Consider the following 25,033-nt stretch of genomic DNA (forward strand, 5'->3'; position numbering starts at 1 on the left):
AGAAGAAAGAACCAGCTCTCAATCTTCTTCCAGCCTTATGTTCTAGCAGCCAAACCAGCCAAGCGAAGCTCCACCACCTTTTTTTCCTCAAAAACTCCTCCAAACCAAGCCAAGCCGATCACTGCTCTCCTCCCACGGCTGCCCTCTGTCTTCCCGTCTCTCCTTCAATGCTCTCTTCAAAACCAAAACCAACGATGCACAGCCCTCCTCCGCATTCTCTTTTTATTCTCCAGGTTGTGAAGAGAGTCCCATTCGTGGCTGGAATCCCTAGAAAGTTTACGCAGCCAGCTACTCAAACCGCGTTCGTAGAAACGCAAACCGACTTGCGTTTGGATGAATGATCGGGACGCTGACCGCCCCAGATTTTGCAAATATCTTCATGGCTAGGGTCAATCCTGACCTGGGCATCATCTGGACGGTTTGGATCACCAATCCGATCACAGGCAGTGGCCCACAATCGACCGGAAGTTCCGAATTTCTCGGACGCGAAAACAGGGTGCGTAATGTACTTACGCTGTACTGATGGTGGGGCCCACGTCGCTTTTGTTTTGAGAAATTCACGCCGTCCACTGGTTTCCCCTCGAAATTTCAGTCAGGAAGGTGCATTTTTTCCTTTCTGTTGATGAGGCCCACTGAATCTTTGTTTCTGCCATCCATCCTACGTTTAACGGCTGGAAACACGCATACGCTCACATGGGGGAAGAAGGTCACCTAGACGTGGGTTACACCCACCCTCTGGATGCAATGGATGGTTCCGATCTTCGAAATCGCTGATGAGTGGGGCCCGCAACGAAAAACGGACGAACGCTGTCCGTCTGCTGTTTGTCCGTGCTCGAGAAGGAGAGGGAGACGGGTCTCCGTCGCTGACTGGGAGACTCCGGTCCAGTGCACAGCGGGGGTACGCCTGCTGTGTGCACAGGCCATGTAAAGTGGGCCCCACCTTGATGTTTTATGCAAAATCCAATCCATCCATCCGTTTTGCCATCTCATTTTAATCGCGGGGACCAAATTTAAAGCGTATCCTGATAGCAGGTGGGCCCCATATCACTGTTTTGGTGGCTGATCTGTTCGTTGAGCCACCTTTATTGGGATCTGAGGGTTGAAATTTGATATGTACGGTTAATTCATGGTCCTCAGGCCACGTATGAAGTTTCGAACTGATCAGATGGTGGAAACCCTATGATCTTGTATTCTGGACGTCTTTTAGGCCTGTTTAAGATGAGTGGCTGGACTTTCTCTGATCTCTGATGTGTAAATTCTCGATCGTGGTCCCATGGGGTGATGCCTGAGCTTTAAATCCATGCTTTTAGCATCCTTTCCAGTCCGTGCTCGTGAATACGCCCTGCATCACAAACATGATTAAATCAGGCTGTTAAACAATACTATGTTTGTAAATCCTGGCAATAACTGGGGTCTGATATGCAATATTCGACCCTCAACACAACCCCCAACCAGCATCTTGCTAGTCCCGAGCAAGGTATGCGAAAAATAAATTGAGAATTACAGGACAATTTCTACAAACTCAAGAGATTTATGAAAAACAATTCAGATACTCGAATTCTAAGATTGATGAATGTTGGCATTACTTTCTCCTGGAATCAAGCTCATGGTACTTCATAATCAAGCTCAAATATTAATCCATTAATTTGAACGATTCTAAATATTGAGTTCTATGAGTGTATAGTGTAATCTCGGCTTAACATTATTAAAATTCACTTCTCTAATTCAAGATATCATTGGTAACCACAAGAGAATTCATGATAACCAACACCTAAACCAAAGCTTGATTCATTCTTCCAGCTTTTGATGATTTTCACACTATGTCAACTTGTTTAAAAGTATAGCCAAGGAGGAGAATCGAATCTACACCTATAGGGAGCAAACCTATGGTAAAGACTGGTCGTCAAAAAGTTTATGAATGTCAACCTTGGGGAATCAAACCTTCACCTGTAGGGAGCAAACCTATGGTGAAAACCATTCGCCCAATCTTTTCAATTTCTCAAGTTGGTTCCTTTCAAGCTCAGTGATCACCAAATTAATCCTTCAATATCGAATGAAACTTTAATGTGTAAGCGAGATGTGACATGTAAAATTATGATTCACTCAATGTTTAAAACTTCTAATAATGGATTAATAGTTCTAACTTAACTGTGAAATCTAACAAATAGTTGAATCCAAGAGTCATCAATTCCAACATCACTTATCTTATAATTCCAAATCCAAGATGGCCGTCAAAATCACTTCAAATTCAACAAAATGTCAGAAATTTTTTTAAAATTTTCACAATTTTTGCTCAAGACCAAGAAAATGCTGATTAGGAAACCTAATCTCCCACCCCCAACCGAAAATCTACATTGTCCTTAATGTAAAAGAAATAAGCATGCAATGCACATGGGACAACAGAAATATAAGAGGAGTGATGAAAAGATAGTACCTGGACGAAGGAATCAAGAGGCTTTCCAAAGATATCTACGTAAGAGCAGGTCAACACAAGAGAGGAACCAACAGAAGAAAAACAAAAATAAAATCCTACCTACACCACTTTTGCAGGTACTCTCGATTGCATTTAGCGTATGCAACAAGCCTTTAAACCCCTAGGTTGCTCCTAGTGGACGAGTTGTAGTCTCGTGAAGGTTTGCTGTAATGTTACCCACAAACATTGAACTAACTAATGATAAAAACGAAATGAAGTGAAGAGTTGGGTTGCCTCCCAGGAGCGCTAAGTTTACCGTCTTCAGTCAGACAAATAAAGTAACTACCCTAGTCCTATGAAAGTGATAAACCTACCTATACCTCCATCAGACTAGGAGATCAATCCTGGTAAACAGGAGCAGTCAGGGGCATGGACATGTCCTCTGAATCAAATTTCTCGACAAATGGTTTCAATCAATGTCCATTGACTTTAAACTCCTTGCCATTGTCGGGATCTCTTATTTCAACGGCCCCATGGGAAAAAACGGTAACAACAATGTAAGGGCCGGTCCAACGAGATCGAAGCTTACTCAGAAAGAGATGTAATCGAGAATTGTACAAAAGGACCTTTTGACCAGGCATGAATAATTTTCACAAAATGTGTTGGTCATGAAATGCTTTCATCTTGTCCTTGTAAATTCTCGAATTATCATACGCATCATTCCGGAATTCCTCAAGTTCATTCAATTGAAGTTTGCATAGCGAGCCAGTGTTGTCCAGATTGAAATTAAGATTTTTGATCGTCCAGTACGCTTTATATTCCAGTTCCACAGGCAAGTGACAAGCTTTCCCATAGATAAGTCTAAAGGGAGACATTCCAATAGGGGTTTTAAAGGCAGTACGGTATGCCCATAAGGCATCGGTCAATCAGATTGACCAATCCTTACGATCAGGGTTAACCGTTTTCTCCAAAATGTGTTTAATTTTTCTATTAGAAATCTTAGCTTGCCGACTTGTCTGTGGGTGGTACGGGGTGCTCACCCTATGAGAGATACCATATTTCTTCATTAAGCTCTCCAATGGTTTATTACAAAAGTGTGAGCCACCATCACTAATGATGGCTCGAGGCGCTCCGAATCGAGAAAGGATGTTTTCTTTTAGGAATTTAATGACCGTGCGATGGTCATTAGTTCGACACGGAATCGCTTCGACCCATTTAGTGACATAATCTACGGCGAGCAAAATATACAGATTTCCAAACGATTGGGGGAATGGTCCCATGAAATCGATGCCCCAGCAATCAAATGCTTCAATGATAAGAATAGGATTCAAAGGCATCATATTTCGACGGGACAATGCTCCCAATTTCTGACAACGCTCACAAGCTTTGCAAAACTCATGAGTATCCCTAAACATAGTGGGCCAGTAAAAGTCACACTGCAGAATCTTGGCCGTGGTCTTTTTAGCAGAAAAGTGACCACCACAGGCCTGTGAATGACAGAAGGAGATGACGCTCTGATGCTCATCGTCTGGTACACATCTCCTTAGGATTTAGTCTGGGCAATATTTAAATAAATAAGGATCATCCCAGAAAAAGTTGCGCACCTTAGTGAAGAATTTCTTCTTATCTTGCGCAGTCCACTGTGTTGGTATGGCACCTGTAGCAAGATAATTAGCAATATCAGCGAACCAAGGTGAATGGGAGACTCTGAACAGTTGTTCATCAGGGAACATATTGTTGATATGAGTCATCTCAAGGAAATCAGAGGTATGAAGGCGAGAAAGGTGATCGGCCACAACGTTTTCTACTCCCTTTTTATCTTTAATTTCCAAATCAAATTCTTAGAGTAGAAGGATCCATCGTATCAGGCGGGGCTTAGAATCATTCTTAGAAAGAAGATACTTAAGTGCCGCATGATATATATAGTTAATGATCTTGGATCCGATCAAGTAGGACCTAAATTTGTCCAAGCCAAACACTATAGCTAAGAGTTCCTTTTCCGTAGTCGAGTAGTTACGCGAATTTAAAGTTCTACTTCGTAAGAATACTTATTTCAATCAATTCTTGACTAGAACCGCCCAAGAGCATAATCGGCTGCAACATAGCTCAAAAGAAATAAGTGCCGATGTATTATAGTATGACTTGGATCAACAGTGGACTAAGCTTGGTAAAGCCAAACACTATTGCGAGAAAGTCATCTCGATCCATCATTGAAAAGTATAAGTGTGATGAGAATAAACTGGTAAGCCAGCAATCCGTAAGAACCTGCGTGTCCTAAGAGGATACTAAATCGATTAAGGGAATTAAATTAAGAGATTATTCTTACTACTGATTTTGGAGAATTATAGCCTTGGAGGAAAAACTAACGTAAATGACCACTTGTCCAAAGACCAAGTTTTTTCTTCAAGATTTTCAAATAAACGAACTTCTTGATTATCTTCAAAGAAAGATGGTATGTAATGAGAAGATTCCATAACACCTCCCATGCCCACACAAACAAAGATAATAACTACAACCAATCAACAAGTGGAAGATTCATAGGTAATGGCATCCTTCATAGCCCAATGGTCGAGGGACATGAAGTGCTTTTCATACTTAAAGGTAAAACTAACTTCGAAGCATTACCCCAACATGAATTGAAACAATATAACAACATTGGTCTATGTCACAAAATCATGCGCACATAAAATAGTTTCTGCATTTTTACTAAAAAGATATCATCATCATTAAAAACAAACAATCATCATAATCTTAGGGACCACAAGTGGACTACCATTGACTTCAATTGTATAAATCCATTCCAATAGTTTAAGAACCTCGGCCTAACCACTTCCATCATGTTTGCATTAAAAATCCACAGCCAAGCGTTTTGCATTATCCTAAATATATGCGGCAGTAAATCGGTTCTTCAATGCCTGTCCAATCATCCACATGGGCCCTTTTCTCCATCGATAATGCATCTTTGTCAATCCCATTGTGCAGAATCACCGAAAGGTATGTCTCACTTACTAAATAGGCATTTCAAAACGCAGGAAGTTTTGGATGAATATCGGACGCCATAGCCGGTGGCATACATTGTTTGTGGCAATTCTTCAATTGGCTCCCGGTACGGTTTGATCACCAGTCCGATCAAAGCAGTGGCCATCGCTTAATTTCAATTAAAATCATAGGAGTAACCAGGCAGTTCTTAGATGGTCGGAGGATAGGTTGGGTGCCCATCTTCTTGAGAATCCACTTTAATGTTGAATCGTAATATCTCTAGAGTCATTATTGAAAAACATGTTTGAGGCCCATGTAATCTTCTAAGCATAGTCGACACTTGAATTGAAATGCTTAGGGAAGGAAGTGCCAAGAATGAGGGTACCCCCTCGATGCTATTGATGGGTTCGGTCAGGATAAAATCACGGGGTCCAAAATCTATCAACTTACAACGTGTCCATCCTCATTCCTCTTGTCAGAGAGAGCGATCGGGTTCGTGTCGTGGGGGTTTGTACTTCCCAAAGCTACGCTTGTAGACCGAGAGGAATCAGGGCCCACTTTGAATATGAATGTGATCAATTCATGGTTCCCATTACAATGTATGGTTGGGCCAACGATTTAATTTATGGGCCTATTGCTTTAGGATGGCATCACTTTCTACCAAAATTTTCTTTGAATTTACGTCTTGTATTTGATAGTTTGTTAATTTGGCTATGAAGATATGTTTCAGAATCTAGTAGATGGAAGTTGACTTTACTTTTTCAACACTCTAGGTTCCTGAGATAGAGAGGTTTTGGTAACCAACTTGGGAATAGAGCATCGCTTGTCAGAAGTTCCAATTCTAATTTTGGGGCATCTATAGCATCTTTTCTAGTCCTGCTCTGAATACGCCCGCACAATAATAGAAAGGAATTCCAATCTTTCCACCACTTCAAAACCAATCCTTCAATTTGTCCACCACCTTTTTTCTCAAAAATCGCTACAAGCCAACCAAATTCGGTCAAATCGGCGTCGATTCCTTGCCGCTTCCTCCATGCTCCTTAAAACAACAAAGATGAATGAGAACAAGCATTCTCTTTTTATTCTCCAGGTTGTGAAGAGAGTCCCATTCGTGGCTAGAATCCTGGATAGAGTTGTATTGGGGCTACTTAAACCGCGTTCACAGAAACGCAAATCGACTTGCATTTGGATGAATGATCGGGACGCTGATCGTCCCAGATTTTACATCTGTCTTCATGGCACTAACGGCACAGGCATCACACGGTTGGATCACCAATCCGATCATAGCTCAATCAAGACGGAAGTTCAATTTTGGCGAGGAAAGGTGCGTAATGTATACTTCCACGAAAGAGGGGGCCCACATGCTTTATTGTGAAATCCACCATCCCCGGTTTCCCTAAAATTGTTGCAATGTCATTTTTTCCTTAAAATATAGGCCCACCAATTTCGTTTGCGTCATCCTTTAAGTGGAAGGCACCCAATAGGGGATGAAGGTCACCTAGATGGGTTACCCACCTCGGAATAATGGAGGTGTGATATAAATCTCATATGGGGCCATCAACAAAAACCGAGAACGTTGTCCATCACCGTTGCCGTCTGAGAAGGGAGGGTGCGGTTCCGCCCACGGGAACTCGGACCGGTGCATAGCATGCGTACGCCGCTCCTATCAAAAGTCTAAATGGGCCCACCTGATTATATGCATAATCCAATCCTCCATCCGTTTTGCATTCATTGTAATCTTGGCCAAATTGAAGCTTCCAATACGGTGGGCCCCATTTCATACTTTGGTGGCTGTTTGCTAAGCCCTTTAATTGGGCTCGAGGTTAAAATTTATTGTAGGTTAATTCATGGTCCTTCCACGTTTAATTTCGAATCCGGAGGTGGAACCCTATGACTTATATTGGACTTTTGGCGATTAAATGAGTGCTAGATGTTCCGATTCTATTAATCCTCATCAGGTCCCATGGGGTGTCTTCGGCTTTAAATCCAGCTTTTAGACCTTTCTAGGTTGTGAATACCCCATCCAAAATGTTAATTAGCCGTAAACAATACTATGTTTGAAAATCCACAATAATTGGGTCCGATATGCAATATTGACCCTAGGGAAGGTGTCGATACGTCCCTTTTCATGACGAAAAGGATTAACCATCAAAGTAAGGATCCATTCATAGCCTTTCAAAACGGAATGATTTTGACCATCCTCATAATTCCAAGATACGCAACTCTTGTATAAATTATAGGATGGTCCTTGAAGTCCACTTATTTGGAATTTATTGAAGAATCGGGGGTACCGTTTTCATTCCTAACATCAATTCGTATTAACCTAAAAAACTGAATTTTTTAGTCCCAGAAGGTCTTTGACAGATATTAGCTTGGCTTTCTTGAACCATCTCGGAAGGCAGGTTTGTAGGACATAGGATGATTCTTATTACGTATGCGCAAACCATTAACTACCCACCCAATAAAAAAATGACACAAATTTTTTATGACGTGTATTTTAATCAACATCCTTTTATGATACTACCAACTAACCCTTAATTATTCCAGGTTTTTCGACTGCCAATAATCCCAAGACTTGATCTTAGTCCGTTAGTCGGATTCATACCCTCGAATTTAATTATGGACCACCTTAACTTTCTTATCGTTAAATGCATCGATGGTTAATTTGGAGAACCTTAATTGCCTTTCAAATCGTTGGGGACTTCAATAAAGATTCTTGAAAGTCCCAACATGGAAAAGTTTGTCCTTTAGGCAAATTCAAATCATTCAAATCAAATGTTTTCGACTGAAATATTTTTATAGAAATCTTTGTCCATGCCAATGATCTTGGCCTAGGTGAAAGTACCACTTCACTTTATTTAAGGAAACAATTTTATTTCCATTTCTAATTAATCTAAGTTAATTTGAAATAATTTGATCTCTATAATATCTATCAAGAAATAGGCTTTGATTCAAGGAAAAGAATGGTTAGCAATTGGACACTACTGGTTATGTCAAATTGAAGTCTAGTGAATCAGAAACTCTATATACAACTTACTATTTGCAGTATTTTTCTATAGTTGAGTCAAATTCCTGTTGATTCACTATTTAAAGGATCTAATCACTATGTGGAAGCAAAAGTTGTTCTAATTATTATAATTTTTTATATTTTTTCCATGGGTTCAAGGTAACTCGATAGATCAAACCTCAATCTCCTAGTGTATAGAAGAAGAGTGATGACCCATCAGCTTCCTACGTCAATTGGTCCTCAATTAGATTTGAAACCTAATAATGGAACAAGAAAATCTAAAAAAAGATGGGATGGAAGAGTTACTAAATTGGAGCCCTAGAAGAATGAAACTTATAAAATGAATAATTGATCTAAAAGCGAGACAACCCTTGATCTATCAATGGCTTATTTCCAAAAGAACTCAGTATCCCTTAAAGAAAGTGGATTCAAAACTGAATTTCTAATAAAAATAATTATAATAGGGATAATAATGAGTGTTAGAACTTACCGGAATTAAAATTTTACCAAGTGCCTACAAAATAGGAAGGTTAGTTTATAAAGAATTCTCATAAAAAAGAAAATAGAAAGTTAATTTCTAAAAAGGGGAATAACTAACCAAGTTTCTAAAAACAAAAGAGGAAGATTTCTAAAAATAAACTATTTCCTACAAATAGGAAAATACTAGAATTAGAAAAATTTAAACCCTAACTTTAAAAGTGGAAAAAGTAGAGAAATTAGGAAGGAATTACCAATTTAGGAACTTATGTCAGGATCCTACAAAACATGGAAACAAGTTAGTTCTAGAAATCAATTAAAAACCTAAAACTAAAGTTATTAAACTAATCCTAAACCTAATTAATTTCAGAGAATCGCAACCGTTAGTCCCCGGCAACGGCACCAAAAACTTGTTCACTCCCCAAGTATAGGGTTGTGATGTAGTAATAAACTCGGTAAGACCGAGGTCGAATCCACAGGAACTGAAACTTGTACGTTTCCTGAAACTAAATAGAACTAAAACTAGCCTAAGATACAATTTAAATTAAATATAAATTGATGAATAATGGTGAGAGATTAATGTAAAAACTTAAGGAATTTAGAGGAAAGAAACTAGGGATTTAGAGGATCCACTTGTAGGGATCAGGGAGATCTTTTGCCTGCATCAAGAATCACGGAAATCAAATTGAACTTACTTGATCTAGTCTTCACAAGATGAAAGGTATATGAATTAGAATGGATTCCATCATCTAACCATGCCCAGGAGACAAAGCAAACAACAGGATTAAACTAATTACCAACCAATCAACAATGTATGAAGATCAGGAAGGGTACTGTCATCCTACTCTGCCCATGGAATAATGATGAACAACAGGGCTTCCTGACTTCATAAACATAAAAAGGAAAAAGAAATATTCAAAGCCATTACAAACCCATTGTAATTTCAGTCACAACAGACCATTAAAGACTAAGAAAAATATTCCTTTAATAATCAACTAAATCAAATTCATTTTATGAATTTTAAAGGCACAAAGTAGAATCTCCCATCTCGCTACAGGCTTCACCTCTTAGCCCTAGCTAAGAGGTTTAGCCACACATGAATGGGCTAAACAAGGCAAATAAAAATAAAAGGAGACAGAAAAGAACAAGAAGGAAAGAAGAAAGAATCAGCTCTCAATCTTCTTCCAGCCTCATGTTCCAGCAGCCAAACCAGCCAAGCCAAGCTCCACCACCTTTTTTTCCTCAAAAACTCCTCCAAACCAAGCCAAGCCGATCACTGCTCTCCTCCCACGGCTGCCCTCTGTCTTCCCGTCTCTCCTTCAATGCTCTCTTCAAAACCAAAACCAATGATGCACAGCCCTCCTCCGCATTCTCTTTTTATTCTCCAGGTTGTGAAGAGAGTCCCATTCGTGGCTAGAATCCCTGGAAAGTTTACGCAGCCAGCTACTTAAACCGCGTTCACAGAAACGCAAATCGACTTGCATTTGGATGAATGATCGGGACGCTGACTGCCCCAGATTTTGCAAATATCTTCATGGCTAGGGTCAATCCTGGCCTGGGCATCATCTGGACGGTTTGGATCACCAATCCGATCATAGGCAGTGGCCCACAATCGACCGGAAGTTTCGAATTTCTCGGACGCGAAAACAGGGTGCGTAATGTACTTACGCTGTACTGATGGTGGGGCCCACATCGCTTTTGTTTTGAGAAATCCACGCCATCCACTGGTTTCCCCTCGAAATTTCAGTCAGGAAGGTGCATTTTTTCCTTCTGTTGATGAGGCCCACTGAATCTTTGTTTCTGCCGTCCATCCTGCGTTTAACGGCTGGAAACGCGCATACGCTCGCATGGGGGAAGAAGGTCACCTAGACGTGGGTTACACCCACCCTCTGGATGCAATGGATGGTTCTGATCTTCGAAATCGCTGATGAGTGGGGCCCACAACGAAAAACGGACGAACGTTGTCCATCCGCTGTTTGTCCGTGCTCGAGAAGGAGAGGGAGACGGGTCTCCGTCGCTGACTGGGAGACTCCGGTCCAGTGCATAGCGGGCGTACGCCTGTTGTGTGCACAGGCCATGTAAAGTGGGCCCCACCTTGATGTTTTATGCAAAATCCAATCCATCCATCCGTTTTGCCATCTCATTTTAATCGCGGGGACCAAATTTAAAGCGTATCCTAATAGCAGGTGGGCCCCATATCACTGTTTTGGTGGCTGATCTGTCTGTTGAGCCACTTTTATTGGGATCTGAGGGTTAAAATTTGATGTGTATGGTTAATTCATGGTCCTCAGGCCACGTATGAAGTTTCGAACTGATCAGATGGTGGGAACCCTATGATCTTATATTCTGGATGTCTTTTAGGCCTGTTTAAGATGAGTGGCTAGACTTTCTCTGATCTCTGACGTATAAATCCTCGATCGTGGTCCCATGGGGTGATGCCTGAGCTTTAAATCCATGCTTTTAGCATCTTTTCTAGTCCGTGCTCGTGAATACGCCCTGCATCACAAACATGATTAAATCAGGCCGTTAAACAATACTATGTTTGTAAATCCTGGCAATAACTGGGGTCTGATATGCAATATTCGACCCTCAACAGTCAGTGATACGGTCCTTTTCAGGATGGAGAACAAGGATGTAGACCGATCAAGAGTAAGTGGATGACAACATGCAGCATTTCAAAACGGTGGATAACTTCGACCGATCCTTCCATCAATTCATGCAAAGATACGCTAATTTCTTTATATATATATATATGGGAAATGGTACTATGAAGTCCACTTCATGTGAACTTTCCATGAAGTCGAGCTGCGTGGGTCCCACCATGATATCTGACTAACATCAACAACGTATTAAACCATCGTAATAAAACCATCAACTTTTTTATTTCCCACTGGATCAATGCTACCAATCATATGCTTATATCGTCTGTTTTGAGCCCATAGTCGGACCTAGCACGTGTACGGATGAAGGATGATTCTTACATATTACGTGCGGGACAGCTCCATCAAACCATTCCCCCACCCAAATAAAGAAAGGAAGAAGAAACAATTGTTTTATATTGTGAACGTTTAAATCTACAACATGCCATTTTTGTGTATACTACAAAAGTAAGGGTTATTTTATTTGGTCAAGTGGTTTTTCTTTCGCCCAATCAATCTCTTCGGTAAGCTTGAATCCTTAGTGTCCGTTAGTCGTCTCATTGCTTCCCTGAAATTGGGTTGCAAGTGGGCCTTTGCAGGCCATAATAACATCCTGTATCGTGAAATGACATCCGACTGCGCTTTAATTTGGAGTCATGCCCTTCACAATTGATTTAGAGCAGGTCGCGGGCACTTTTACAATAAAGATTGACATGAGAGGGCCTGACCAGAGGCAAAAGTGACGTGGGTCGTTAGAACTTTTCAACAATCATATCTCACAAATCAAAATGAGTTTTTCCACTTGTTATATATGATTTTAGGGTAGGAGAATCTACTTTGTCCAACCATGATATGCTGGGTAGCCTAGGCCGAAATTGTGAGATTTCATCATATTGATAGTCAAAAGCCCATTTTATTTCCATTTTTACTATAAATAGTAAGTTTTAATTTAATCATAACTCTTGATCCTTTGAGTTAAATGAGTCATCCCCAACATGAAAAGGGCCTAGAAAAATTGGAAAATAACATGGTTAGGCCAAATTGGACACTTATTATTTTTAGCTGAAAACCATGAAGTCTAGTAGGAATCATGACCGTCTATACATACTAAGCTTACTATTTATAGCAAGTCATGTTTTTTGAGAGTTTGAGTCTAAAACTTCTACCTAGGTTTGAGTTCACTATTTAAAGGATTGTAATTCACTTTTTTACCACCAATCAATTTATTTTCTAATTTATTATAATTTATTTATATTTTTATACCTCATGGATTCAAGGAAACTCTGTGAGGAATCCAGAGAACTTTATGGATTCGTAGTAGTTATACTTAAGGAAGACGGTGATTGACCTCATCACATCCTTCCTTGCGTCAATTGGTATTAGAGTGAGGACTCCCTTCGAACTAATGGTAACTAACGACAGAATGGACCAAAATATTGTGGATGGTGATTTAATGATTTATTATATATTAGGAAGAATGAAAGCTTTCTATCGAGTGAGTCAGTTGACCATGCAAGAGCTGTAAGCAACCCTTGATCGTATTCAGATGCGCTTATTCCTCCATGAACCCAATGCGATGCTTAGCCCCTTGTGGTCGCTGTATGACACAACCTCGATTTCTATAAAGCACTTCCAGAGTTGAATCATAGGGCTACCCAAGATGAGTTGAGTGCTTTTGCAACGATGACATCGGTGGTAGCTTTACCCGATGACCAGTCCATGAAAACGATCGACTAAATCGTGTTGAAAGAGACTATCGAGGTAAGACTGAACTTCTTAGTTTTAATGGCTTATTACATATAGAAGATTTTCTCGATTAGTTAGTCGACGTATTAAAATATTTTGATTACATGGACATGTTAAAACATAAAAAGATGAAATTATTAGTATTCAAATTAAAATCCGGTGCTTCTGTATGGTGGGAGCAATTACAACTCTCACGTGCCCTACAAAACAAGGCACCCTTCCAATTATAGCCACGGATGAGATGCTTTCTTCAATCATGATTCCTCTCCAATGATTATGAGCATATATTGTTATAGCAATATCATAATTGTCGATATGGGAATCGAACAGAATGTAGTATGGTTCATAGGCGGTTTAGAATTGAGAATTCAAGATCAAGTTCAGATACACCCAGTCGGGACCAGGGATGAAGCGGTTCAGTTGGCCAAAGGAACGAAACCAGTAGGAGAACGCCCTCAACCTCCTACAACCACACACCGTGTTACATAAAGTGGTCCATTTGGGCCTCAACATGTGGCACCCACAACAAGAGATCTAAATAGGATTCCAAATTCTTATGGTTGGTAAAGGCCGAACAATTGTTACCATTGTGACCAATTAGACTACTTATCAAACACCTGCCTTCAACGCCACCCACTTGGCCATTAAAGAATGGGGCACTGAAGGTGATGCAACAAAAGAAAGCCTTGAATTTAATGCATATGAACAAGCCACCGAGGAAGGAGCTGGTGACGAATAATGGTTGGCCGATGATCATGGTGAATATTTGGTCATGAAGCGACACTCCAAGGACGGGGTGCACTTGTAGCGGCATAATATATTTCATACGTGATATGCCATCAATGGCATGCTTTGCAATGTAATTATAGATATTAGCAATTACGAGAACATCGTCGCTAAAGTGATGGTGGATAAGTTGTAGCTACCTACGCTAATGCATTCTTTCCCTTACTTGATTGGTTGGATTAACAAAAAAAGGTGAACGAGACCAATATAACCGAATAGTGCATTGTCCCATTTTCAATTGGCAGAAATTATTAGGATTAAGTACTTTGTGATGTGGTTAACATGAAATAATATCATATGTTACTCAGTCGACCATGGCAATTGGATCGTGGTGCAACCTATCGAGGATGAGACAATTTTTACGTCTTCATCAAGGATGGCCGAAAGATAATTCTTAACTTTATGACACTAGAGAACCACCTCGAAGCTTCGAAAAGAAGAGGGCAGCTCCCTCTTGACCATTCGAGATTTCATGAAGAAATCCAAGGTGTACGTCATAATTGTAAAGGGTGAGGAATCGAAGTAGAGCTATACACGAACCAAGTCAGCTCGATTAACTCACGGACGCGCCTCGAAAAAGCTCGATTCAACTCCGTTCGAAACTGAGTTTGAGCCGAGATGAGCTGATTTTTTGAGCTCGAAAAAATTTCGAGCTGAGTTCGAGCTTGCCCGAGCTCAGCTCGACTCGACTTGAATCGAACCTCAACTTGAATCAACTTGGATCAAATCGGCTCGATGACTCAATTATGTTAATATTGACGTTGCTCGCTGAGTGTTTGATAAAATGACTCAATGAAGTGTTGTTTCGGGTGCATACATTCTACGCGAGATTGGCTAGTGGCGATGAAGGAATAGATACAAAACAAATCACTACAAAAAAAAAAAATTTACATTATAAAACTACACTCAAATTATGATTTTGATGTTGCCCGCCCAATGTTTGATGAAATACCTATGAGCTGATGTTATTGTTTTGCATTCTGTGAAAATTTGAAGATTCCCTCTACGTGTTTGAGAAAATGCCGCATAGGATCAAACTCGGCTCGAACTGGCCCGAGCTGCTGACCAAATCGAGCCGAGCCGAGCTGAGTTCGAGATAGGGTTAGCTATTGGCCAAGTCGAGCCAAGCTCGACTCAGTTCGACTCGTGTATAGTTCTAAATTGGAGCCTTTAAACATTCCTCTAAGTTTAAGACCATTGTTGAATGAATTCAAAGAAATCTGGCCCGAAGAGTTACTCGATGGATTGCCTCCCATGTGGGACATCCAACATCACATATACCTCGTCCTTAAGGATAGCTTGCCCAACCGCCCTCACTATCGAATAAGTCGGAAAGAGTGTGAGATATTTCAGAGGCAGGTGGAGGAATTGATCCGCAAGGGTATTTTGAGAGAGAGAGAGAGAGAGAGAGAGAGAGAGAGAGAGAGAGAGTATGAGCCCATGCGCCATGCTAGTATTGTTAATGCTTAAGAAAGGTGGGAACTAGCGCATGTGTGTTGATAACCAGGCAATTAATAAGATTACCGTTAAATATCGATTCTTGATACCCTGGTTGGACGATATGCTTAATATGCTAGAAGGTGACAGTGTTCTTTAAACTTGATTTGAGAAGCGAGTACCATCAGATTCGTATAAGGCCCTGTGATAAGTGAAAAATAACATTCAAGACTAAGGAAGGGTCGTATGAGCGGCTAGTTATAGCATTCAGTCTATTGAACGCACTGAGCACTTTTTTGCGTCTAATAAATCAAGTGTTGAAGTTGTTCATTGGCGATTTGTGATAGTATATTTTGATGACATTTTGATATATAACTAGGGTGAGATGGAGCATATGTAACATCTTAGATAGGTGTTACAGGTCTTGTCAGTTAACAACTTGTACCTCAACTTGAAGAAGTTCCATTTTTTTAACGAACAATCGGTTGTTCTTAGGGTTTGTTGTGATGTCAATGGGCATTTGTGTGGATGATGAAAAAGTGCGAGCCATTAAGGAATGACATACCCTGATGAAAGTTCATAAAGTGATGAGTTTTTATACGTTAGCGATAGAAGATAGATTTTTAAAAATCCATTTGTTGCTCGATCGGAACTGGTCTTCGTGACGAGATAGTCGGTAAGGTAACAATATGTTCATGATCATGGTTGGAACCAACCACGTAATAAGATGGTCATGATTTGACTATCCATTCGTCATCTGGTATGGACCAAACTTTATGGTGCGATGGCCAGCAAAATCACTTAGTACATAACAGGAAAGCCTTGTAACCTTTTGTTTGAAACTTGGCAATCTTCCTTACAATCCATCAGGATTCCGCTGATGAATAAACTAAGAAATTAAACTAACTGTGGGCCCCATATTATGAGCGGCGATGGGGCTAAATAAATAGATGTATAAAAAGATAAATGTACATAGTGGATGGAAAAATAAAGTTGTGACTGATTGTAATGGCATAAGTCTATGTTTGGCATAGGCTCCTGGGAGGCGGTGGCTTTGTGTCGTCTTCAACATCGTAAAAGATCTAGACATTTAGTTGTGTAAATCTCTTTGATTCCTCCACATCAGCATGACCTATTTCATGTGGCCATAGGTATCAAAGAAATGTACCAATGCGTGTGTCACATGGAGTCTTCGGGTCTCTAAACTCTCATATTGAAAAGTTGTAGTAGCCCTTATCTCACTTGTATTTGGCATTTGTATGAAGTTGATTTCGGTGAGGCTCTAATATTTAATGGTAGATAAATATTGCTTTGATGATATTCTGACATTTAATGCCGAGAGAAAGTTTTGCTTTACCATGACTTTTAATTTATTGTTATTTTTATTTTTCATAGATTGCTTTATATATATATATATATATATATATATATATATAGAGCATTTAATGCTCTCTCACGTGTGCACACCTTTTAATTATCATGTGTGTTCCCAACATAAATTAATGACCACGGAAGGTGGCAATTACAACCCACGTACACAAGGCTGGAGAAACAGAAGATTTGGAGAAATAATAAGGGAAAAGATACAGGCTGATGCTGAGGGTAGAAGGGCGCTCATGATATTTGACCCATTTCCTCTTCTTCTTCTTTTTTGTTTTCCTGTGCAGTGGTGTTTTTCAGTTTCATGTGCTCCATAAGCACCACATTGATGTATGTCTCTAATTAATTATCATGTTTTGCTTATGGTTCAGATATTTCTTGGTTATTTCATTTGTTTCGGTACTCATCTCAGTTGAGTAGACTCATGCCAGTTTCAAGTCAAGTCACCCAGTTTTAGAACTATGCGCGTTATTACAATAATGGACGATTTATGTGAACTTGGCAATGGTCAATTGTCAAATCATGTGTTGCTCATCTGAATGTTTGGTGCATGGTATTAATTGGGATTAGATAGTATGGGATTGCATTTTGTCCATGCAAATTCTATCTGTATTTGGAAACGGCAGAAAGGATTCCAACAATCACAATATCATGTTATCTAATGCCAGTACTAGATCCAGGGGATTTCTGGTGGATTTTAATTGAAATCCATTACATCCGTGAGCCCTATGTCAATGCATGTGTTTTATCTATGTCGTCCACCCATATACACCCTTTACACATTACATTTGAGTTTCATGTGCGTACAGGTGACCAACATCAATTGAAATCTAGTCCATTGATTGCAATTCTAGGGTCCACCAAATGCAGGCTTCACTTAATACCATATTAATTGTGAAATCTAGTCCATTGATTGTAATTCTGAGGTCCACCAAATGCAGGCTTCACTTAATACCATATTTTCTCGAAGAAAGAATTTGATCAAATATGAGACTATTGGAGGATCAAAATACCATGGTATTATCAGACATTCAATCATTGTGTAATAATGGTGTTAATTCCATCTAATGCAATTCACGCCATTTGACTGGACAGGCCTTATTTACGGGCATTTTCACCGCGAGGACCAGTTTTTCTCTGATGGAAGCTTAGAAAACAAATAGATGGCCAGAACAAAGAATGGTTTTAGTCATCCGATTGTTGCATGTACAATATGGTCCACTCGAAGGGGGATGAAATGCCACTTTTTTTATTTCAGAATCCAAAAGAATATATTACAGATCATCCATTCAAAGAATGTGAGCCACCTAAACTCTAAAACTACACACAAAATCATCACTAGTCTATCAAAAGCTAAGGCCTTTTCAACCCTTTCGTTTCACCACAGCCCATGATAGATGAAGGCAGCTTCCCAACCTTCTCCACCCCTTCTTCAAACACTACACCCATGCCCAAGAAGAAATGGGCCTCTATATGGCAATGGAATGCCCACACACCAGGGTTATCTGCCCGAAACCTCAGCGCGGTCCACCCGTATGGATGGACTGGCACCGTGTTCTTCATTATCGGGTCCACCAAGTTGTACTTCTTTGGGTCATTAACCGGATCAAACACTCCATTCCCATAGCCCAGCACCCAGAAGTCATGCCCGTGAAGGTGCCACGGATGCGTCTCACTGTTGTTTGGGTTCATCGTGTTTGCATTCTGTAGGATAATGTCCACCGTCGAATTGAACTTTAACCGGTATATCGAGTTGCTAGAAGTGGCATTGGTATTCGGCGCAATGCTGTATATGTCATAATTTGCATAGTCGTACGTTTCTGGTGGTGGGGTCTGATCAAAGGCATTGGTTAAGTTCTCCTTAAGAGCAACTAGATATGGTGTGTGAGGGAGGGTGAATGATACATTGTTAATCGACCATCGAACGAAGCCGTTGATTCTGTTTTGTGTGTTGAGGAGTATCATCACCCTATCAGAGGTGAGGGGAGGTTGGTGGATGTAGCCCTTGTGGGACTTGATCTTGAGACTCTGGGCCACTCGGACATTTGTATCATTCCAGAGTGGTCCAGTTGGTGGGGTCGTGGTGGGCAACTTTCTTGGGTGGTTCGGATAGTAGTTGAAGATTGCTAGGCCAGTCGGAGTATTGGGTCTCCTGCTGACCACATTAGTGGTGGCCCAGTAGTTCCTTGAAGGGTTCTGATCGGCTTTCACCAGGACGGAGTATGTCTCACCCGAGTAGATATTCAGATATTTGACAACGAAGGGCTCAACATAGTGACCGTCGGCTTCGACTACAGTCATGTTATGTCCCTGATAGAAATGAGTAACAAAATCAAATTAGTAAGTATTACTTCATATAGATTACATCTTTTAAAATTTTAATAAGGTGAATAAGTATACATTGTCATATGTTTGATCATCCACCAGCAATCCCATGCCAATCGTGTTGTTTGGAAATACTCTTAAATTGAATGGTTTGATCAAAGGACCTTAGAAATTACCTCAATTCCAAAATTAAGAGCGGATAGAGAAGTCAGGCTGCCAATTCGCAGGCGGTATGTCTTCCCTGGCACCACCGTTAACACATAAGGACCGCACTCTGGATTAGATGTGTTGCAGATCGCAGCATTGTTGGAGCTGGAAGGAGTGACTAGAGAGCAATTGAATCTTCCCTTTCCTTGTATCAGAAGAGACTGCAAGACAATGAAATGAGAAACCCTAAGATACCTTAAAGAGTGCAGAAATTTTATTTGTCTAGCTAATGAGGATTGATCATTTGGATAGTTTATACACCAAAACCCAGTGTATAAACCATCTCATTCTGCACATCCACATCACTGCTTGGATGGGCCAACACCCAAATATCGCATATCAGTCGAACGATCACCACCGTTCAGTCTGCAGACTTTGTGTTGACCATCACTTATAACTTCTGTCGATGGTCCAAAACTAAGCTATTGATCATGTGGTTACAATCATTCGACAGGTGGGATTTTTTCTGCTATGGCCCATCGAGCATTGATCTGGTTGTAATGCAGAGATTTGGTGAAACTAAAATGATTCATTGAAGAATTACCTCAGGCTCATTCACCCATTGAAAGGGTATGGATGATAGGCCGGTCACTTGCTCGTAGGTGCTTTTGTGCCACCAGTCAGTAAGGATGATGCTTCTATCATAGTCGTACGTGAACGGTTCCGTCTCCCCATCAGGGACGGACACTCGAATCGAACCATAGAGTCCAGCTTCTCTTTGCATTCCATAATGTGCATGGTAAAGGTAAGTTCCTGGCTGCAATATTTTCAAAGAAGTAAAGTTGAGTTAGAGATCTTACTAATTCTCAATTACAGAGACAAGATGTTGTATGATATCCATGGCATAGTTGTATGCAATCGAGACCGTTCAAATCACTGACCCAATTCTAGATGGAGCAGAACCAAAGTTAAAAGTTATATAGATGTATCTGTTCACTTGGAATTTGGACCAGTTGTCACTATTTTACTTTTAACCATTCATTTAGATAGCAATCAATAAGAAGGCTGGTTGATATATGTAAACAAGATGAATCCATACCATTTTTAAAAAAGGGTTGAACCCTCTTTGGGAATCTAAACACCGGAGTAGCGGTTCAAACAAACGTGTTGAAAAAGTGCAACTGTGGTTGTTGAATAGACTGATGGTACACGTATTCGGAAAATTGGGAACTAATCTTGCATCTCTGGACAATCAAGATTGGACGGTGATAAAGAGTGGGCTCCACTTGGCCCACCACCTTCTTTAAGTCTAAAGTAAGGGGTCCACGTGCTAAAATAAAAGCATGCAAAGGCATTTCTTTACAACCCTTCCTGTCAATTCCATGCATGCTTTTTAGCTCTGGCCTTTTTCTACTTTTTTTCTACTTTTGCTGGTTAAAGTAGAAAAGTGGCCCCACGCGGTTGTGCAATGGAATATGAAATAGTAAATAGATAGTAACGTCAGGAGTAATAGACCAATGACGTAGGTAGATTCCTTAAGAAAAAAGTAAGAAAAATAAGAATAATTTCTCTAAAATTTATAATTTGATTAATGAATGAAATAAATAAGTTTACAACCCTTTAAATAGTGATACTAAGGAAGGGAAGAAATTTTAGAATAAAAATATAACTAAATTAAACTCCTAAAATTCACAACATACTATAAATAGTAAACTTACTATTAATGTATCGTTGTGATGTCTGCTGGTGTGCAAGGTTTTCGGCAAAAAAATAGTAAGTGTCCCATTTGGCTTCACCACACTTTTCTTGTAATTATTCTAAGCACTTTTCATGTTGGGCACAACTCCTAGAGCCCAATGAATATAGAGTTATAATCAAACTAAAACTTATTATTTATATTAAAAACGGAATTAAAATGGGATTTCGACCATTGATTTGGTGGTATTATGCAAATTCAGCGTGGGCAACCCAGCCTAATGGAGTTGGGTGGCTAAAGTAGCTCGTCCAACTCCAAAATCATATATGATACGTCGAATAACTCATTTTAGATTGCATGATACGTAAGATTTAAGGTCTAATGCCAACCCCCATGTTGACCAGGTTTGGACTAATTTATTAGGCCTGCCGGCAAGGCTTTTGAGCTTGGCACCTATGGCTCGTTCTTGCACTGGGATTGGAATCGAGTCAGCCAACTCAGCTCAACCAGACAGACTCCATACATGTGTATCTTCTGTTTTACAAATACGCTGTTCCAATACATGGTCGGCCAACACATGCATATTGTCTATTCCTTTTTCCACGTGTGACACACTTATCATCGCGTGTATTAGGAACATTCATCAAGAAAATAGGGATTTGATCAATTTTGAGTTGGTAGTGGTTGGTTGGGCCAGGTTAACCCAGGGCCAATCATTTCTGGACTTGGGCTCGGCCCTTAGGCCTTTCATTGCCGACCCTCAAAAGAAAGTAAAATGGGTGTTGCATTGAAAACATTGGGTGCAGATATCAGTTTACGAAAATGGTGCTGGCTTGATTTTTGTGTTCCTGTTTTAAAGTAACTTTCTTTCCTTATTCTTCCACGTGCTTTCAAGCTGGCAAGAAAGAGACATTATCACATCCAGTCTTTCCCAGCGCGTGTAGAATATCCCATCTGCGGGATCAAAAGGTGGGCCACACCATGATGATCAGCTGTACAAACTATACACCGTTATTCAGTATATAGTCAATCTTCATCCACAAAACCTGGATGGATATCCCTCTCCATGATAGAATACAGTCTCCAGATCCCTTTGAGATGGATGGTGGATGATTGATTATTACTTAATGACATGCACCGTTTGATCAGAACCCAGTGGCCCCAAGAGATTTGATTCGTTTTGATATGATGGCATGATGCAACCAGAAAGCAGAAGTAAATGCAATTTGGGTTATTGAAACTTACCCTATCAACTACAAACTTGTACACGAATGTGTCCCCGGGCGTGATTGGACACTGCGACACACCTTCGGTTCCATCGCTCCACGGCGTTCCGATCTGCGCAAATAACCGATATTCTTTTTAAATCACAAAAAACATCATGATCTTGAACAATTTCGATATTGGGATGACCGATAGTACACATGGATCGATAACGGTACCTGTCGAATCCCATGCCAATGGATGGCGACGTTCTCCGTCAGCAAGCTGTTTTTAAGCTCGACGATGATGGTGTCACCTTGTTGGGCTAAGATGGTAGGCCCAGGAGTCTTGCCATTGATGGCAATGGCCAGCTTCCTATAGCAATCAGGAGCTTTAAATTGGTACTGGACCTCCCATTTGTAGCGGCGTATTTTAGCATCAACCGTCGGGGTCGTTAGAGAGATGAAGAAACCCAAGAGAAGGAATGCAAAGAACTTGAAAAGAGAACTGCTCATTTTTCCAAATAATCAAAACCAAAGATGGGTTTTGTAGAAAATGGGCCACCAAATGCTAGAAAGGAGATTGCAAACCCAAGAACAGATATATGGTTGTGATGAATGCAATCCATATATATATATAGAACGATGGGTATTGTTTGATGTTCACGAATGGAAAATGCAAGGCAGCTTCAGCTTCTATTCAACCGAGAAATGGTAAAAGTCCAAAGGAAGATTTATTCACATCTTCAACAAATGTTAGTACGGTCTACAACGGCGGCCTAAATGACACCGATACGTAGATGATACCGAGTAGCTTCGTAGATGGTAGAGTCAAATTTTAATAGTACACGTGGTATGGTCATTTAGGGCGTGTTTGGGCAGTGGGATTAGAAGGGATTAGGTGGGATGGGATTCATATGGTTCCGTGCGAATTCTACTCCATATTTGGGAAGAGTGAAAAAGTTTGGAATTAGATATGATGGAATTGCACCGGGTCCTATGCCAATTTCACTCAATTTTAGCAAGTTGTGTAGGTCACACCATGATTTGTGAGCTATATCCACACCGTCTACCCATTTTTTGAGATTATTTTAAAGCATGGGTCAAAAAATTAGGTAAATCTAAAGCTCAAGTGGACCCCACCATAGAAAGTAATAGGGATTGAATACTTACCATTGAAAACTTCTTTGGGACTACATAAGTTTTGGATCTACCTCATTTTTAGGCCCATGCCATAAATGAGGTTACAAAACAAATGAACGGTTTAGATATAATACGTGTGTTATTCTCAGTAATTTCAGATGATGGTGGGTATATCCGTTCAATGTACCACCGTATTACCAACAAAGCATGGCATTAATCTTATCCCGTGACAACAGGGACCATCCCTGCCTGCCTGGTAATAATTATGTTTTTTGAATCCCATCCCACCTAATCCCTTCTAATCCCACCGCCCAAACACGCCCTTATCATTGTACACCGTCCATGTGTTTTACCCTGCTGTGGATGGAGAATGATTAAATTAAATAGATGTTAAATGATCCTAAATAACTGATCCATGATTAAATTAAATATATGTTTAATGATCCTGAATAACTGATCAGTGGCCTCTGAATTGACGGTTGAAAATGGGGGAAATTAATGTGAGAGCGAAGAGAAGTGATGAACAGGACTGTATAATAAGTATGGTTTTTAAGATATCTACCATCAATGGCAAGCCTCGGTAGACGGATGGTCTAGATTCATACAGCACCCAGCCATTTGCAATTTGGATAGGATGGCTCTAACATATTCCGGTTCTACAGGCACTACGGTATCATGTCTGACGGGAACGGACACGTTAGTGGGTGTTGCCCTTACCATGGCGCCCACCTTAATGATTGTTGTATATCCACGCCGTTCATCCGTTTCTCAAGACTAGTTTAGGACGTTTTACTAAAAATTAAGTATATGGAACTCTAAGGTGTACCACACCGTGGGAAACAGTGGTTATTAAATGTCCACCGTTAAAAACTTCCTAAGGCCCAAAGTAATGCACAAAATAACGTTTCCTTTCCATACAACTCATTTACAAGGTCATCCAAAACTTTAATGGCCCACAGAAAGCTCTAAATGTTCATTCACCGCTATTTTAAGGTGTGTGGTAAACCTAATATTTGAATATGCTAAATTTTCGTATCACATCATAAAATTATATAAAAATCGGATGGACGGCACGGATATATATAAAAAAATCCTTATCAAATTGGGCCCCCGGCGGTAAGAATAACAGCTACTAAGGTGTTAATCCGCTCCAATGTGGCCATGTCTGACAACCTCTGCCCATAGAAAAATAACAAAGGAAAGCGGATTGGCTCCTGCCTCAGCCTGGACGGACTCAGTCCAGACAGGAGCGCTGTGGGCCCCACCTTGATGTATTGGTTTTATCCATTCGGTTCATCCATTTTTCTATATCATTTTATTGTATGACTTTTAAATAGAGGCAGATTTAAATATCAAGTAGTGGACCATAACACAGGAAGCACCGTTGAAACCTTCCTAAGCCAAACCACGCGGTTTGTTTTCCATCCAACGTTTTAACAAGGTCCGTAAACTTTGACAAAGGAAGAAGAAATAAATAAAATAACAAAAAAATCAACTTGATCAGAGCTGCCAAGTTCACTCATCAGTAACGCATGTTTTTCTAGAATTTGGACTGTTGGACTTCTTTTCCCAACCGTTCATTTTTATCATGAAAGTTTGATGTACTTGATCAGCCACCTGATGAATAACTAAAAATACGTATGGACGGAGAGGATT

The 25,033-nt window shown here is 40.3% G+C and overlaps 2 protein-coding genes across 4 annotated transcripts in view; one reads left to right on the forward strand and one right to left on the reverse strand.

The window, feature by feature from the left end:
• Nucleotides 1-25,033, forward strand: part of LOC131232728 (ribonucleases P/MRP protein subunit POP1-like) — a 49,389-nt gene that overhangs the window by 6,325 nt on the left and 18,031 nt on the right. The window lies entirely within an intron of this gene.
• Nucleotides 18,093-22,856, reverse strand: LOC131232715 (L-ascorbate oxidase-like). Its single transcript, XM_058229153.1, has 5 exons — nucleotides 22,475-22,856; nucleotides 22,278-22,370; nucleotides 19,941-20,153; nucleotides 19,366-19,557; nucleotides 18,093-19,174 (listed from the first exon to the last, which is right to left on the reverse strand). The coding sequence occupies exons 1-5, from the start codon at nucleotides 22,748-22,750 to the stop codon at nucleotides 18,218-18,220; spliced, it is 1,731 nt and encodes a 576-aa protein (XP_058085136.1). The 5' UTR covers nucleotides 22,751-22,856; the 3' UTR covers nucleotides 18,093-18,217.

This window comes from Magnolia sinica, chromosome 2, assembly GCF_029962835.1.
Source record: "Magnolia sinica isolate HGM2019 chromosome 2, MsV1, whole genome shotgun sequence".
In the NCBI taxonomy this organism is placed as follows: Eukaryota; Viridiplantae; Streptophyta; class Magnoliopsida; order Magnoliales; family Magnoliaceae; genus Magnolia; species Magnolia sinica.

What these genes read in the sequence shown, in the direction of transcription:
- LOC131232715 (XM_058229153.1), bottom strand. Translation starts at nt 22,750, where the DNA reads ATGAGCAGTTCTCTTTTCAAGTTCTTTGCATTCCTTCTCTTGGGTTTC. An exon ending in ATTGGCATGGGATTCGACAG is followed by an intron (nt 22,371 to 22,474) that starts GTACCGTTATCG and finishes TTATTTGCGCAG; the next exon opens with ATCGGAACGCCGTGGAGCGA. An exon ending in AATGGGTGAATGAGCCTGAG is followed by an intron (nt 19,558 to 19,940) that starts GTAATTCTTCAA and finishes ATTGTCTTGCAG; the next exon opens with TCTCTTCTGATACAAGGAAA.